The sequence below is a fragment of the Macrobrachium nipponense genome, chromosome 1, assembly GCF_015104395.2.
Source record: "Macrobrachium nipponense isolate FS-2020 chromosome 1, ASM1510439v2, whole genome shotgun sequence".
Classification (NCBI taxonomy): Eukaryota; Metazoa; Arthropoda; class Malacostraca; order Decapoda; family Palaemonidae; genus Macrobrachium; species Macrobrachium nipponense.
Window position 1 is genome coordinate 31,722,277 of NC_087200.1, and position 2,500 is coordinate 31,724,776.

At 33.8% G+C, this 2,500-nt stretch overlaps 1 protein-coding gene across 1 annotated transcript in view; it reads right to left on the reverse strand.

The window, feature by feature from the left end:
* LOC135219217 (cell adhesion molecule Dscam2-like) overlaps positions 1 to 2,500 on the reverse strand; it is a 275,739-nt gene that overhangs the window by 141,725 nt on the left and 131,514 nt on the right. The window contains 1 exon segment of the mRNA XM_064255786.1: positions 2,345 to 2,500. This exon segment is cut by the window's right edge and continues 3 nt beyond it. Coding sequence (XP_064111856.1) covers positions 2,345 to 2,500 — 156 coding nt within the window.

Below are 2,500 nucleotides of genomic sequence, written 5' to 3' on the forward strand. Positions count from 1 at the left end.
AATCATCATTGTTAATATTAATTATATTCCCAAAACGTTGCAATAACGAAGGAGCCAATAATTCGTAAATATCTAACAGTATTCATACCATGATACCACAAGTTTTGATCCGACCTCCAGCTTACTCGGGGCGCCGGCTAAAATCTACCGCTAAATAGAGCGTTGTTTCACCAAAGCAAATGAAAATGAATACGCTATATTTCATTAGAAATAATTGTTCTGTACTGCTTAACATGCACATTACTTATTTCTTACATTTTCATTCTAATAAATGCATCATAAATATCCTGTCGTTAAGTTCCTGTCTTTAATTCAACGCGAAACACCTTTTTCAGACAGACCTTTCCTAACCCACTCCCCCTACAAGAACAACAACAACAACAACAACACAACAGAGTAGTTTGTAGGCTAACTCCCCGAGTAAGTGACAATACCAGACTATTATTTGTTGTTTTTGTTACAATTTCGATAATGAGAGCCACACGAGTGATGATAGTAAAAGATGTGAAAATAGCAATAGCAGAAGCAGTCTTAGCAGTAATAATATTATTAATAATAGCAGTATTAATACTAGTATTAATAGCGTCAAGTACTAGTATCAGCTATTAGTAATAACAAAGTAGCATCAGTAGGAGTAGTATTACCAACAGTAGTAGACATTTTCAGTTACCTTAATGCCAGCAATAGTATAGAACATAACCAAGAAAAAGATCTTGCTGTCAAATAATAATAATAATAATAATAATAATAATAATAATAATAATAATAATAATAATAATAATAATAATAATAATAATAATAATGCTTTTTACTACACTTCTTTGTATGGGCAATGCTCAGAGTAAGTGAAAAGTGGAGAGATATTCCGTAGACCTTTCTGTCTCGAAATTATTGCAGCAAGAAATCATCCCTAAAGTAAATCAATCAATAATAATAATAATAATAATAATAATAATAATAATAATAATAATAATAATAATAACGACTGCAAACAAGAGATAGAAGCGTGAAGAAGGATTTCAGTAGTATATTTCACTTCTTAGATTCGGGAAAAGGAGGAAGACAAGGGCGGGACCTCCCTCCTAACACATTGCATTACTTTCAACAATACCTCAAGTTATTTATGTCCGTTCGGGAGTAATTTTGCATAGCGCAGACGAAAACTTCCGCTAGATTTATTTCCTTTCGTCCAAAGTTCCGACATATTTTCCCTAATCGAGGAATAAATCCAGGGAGAGAAATAAATAAATTCGCGAACCTTAAGATTTGATGTTATGGCGGATTTACGCCCGAGGTTGTTTTATCAGGTTCTAATATTCATGGTTTTAGCCAAGACTTTCGAAGAGTTTTTTATTTATTTATTTTTATTCATTTTTATTGCATCTGCTATTCTACAGTTTTTCATTTTTTTACCTGGATTATCCTTCATTATTTCTTTATTTTTCCTTCGTTAGTTTGCCATTCAATTCTCATTTTTCAAAGACATATTAGCCCATATTCCCCATGCATATTCTTTTACATTACCCAAAGCAAGAAAACAAATGAGAATATAACCATAATATTCTTCTATGTCTTACACAATTACTCCACTCACACTTTTCTGATTTACTACAAAAAATAAGCATGCACACAATAAGAAATAATTAGGTGCCTCTTGCTAAATAATTTTAGAACCTCTGGGAATACTATACGCCTACAAAAAAAAGCTTGAAATTCGCGATCATTTATGTGCACACTTAGGTTCTCAAACGCCTTGAAGTTGAAAATACACTTATTAAGAAACATGCTCACTTATATATTCAAATATCCCGAGTTTGAGAAAATTAGGAATTAAATACATAGGAAACAGCGAACGTGTGTTATCAAAAGCTATAGACATCAAATAGTATATGTAAAAATATACCAACATTTAAATATTGAGTAAGGGAGGTTATAATATCAACTTGGACTTCAGAATGCAATAGTTTATAGGGAAGATTAGAAATGAATTGTGCTCCGAAATTCAGGATTTCTTCCAACTTTCAATTCTTCCGAATTCTGAACTGGTTACTTTCAAGTTTGAAAATGGATCAGCAGGAAGCTTAAAAAATTAGCAAAATCAGCAGCCAAAGAACTTATTTGCATCAAAATTAACTTTGTAAGTATACCACTACCTAACAATCGGTAGGAGATTGACAAAAAATGTTAAAATAAACCGAGTTAATTTTACTGGCTATGAGTGTTGATTTTCCTATAACGCAGGTGGGGTTTTGAAACTTTCGTTCCTAACATTGAAAAGAATAAAAATAAGAAATAGTTCGTGAAACATAATAAAATATAAGTGAAATCTCGCTCCTTGACTCACCTGGCTGCTGAGAAGGGGTGATGGACCGCCCGTCCACCGTCCAAGACGTGACCGTGACGTGTCTGGAAACCGTGGGCGGGACGTCGCACGTGAAAACAGTAGGGCCGCCCACGACGCCGGCAGCGTCACTCACGCCCACTTCGAACCTCTGCATGA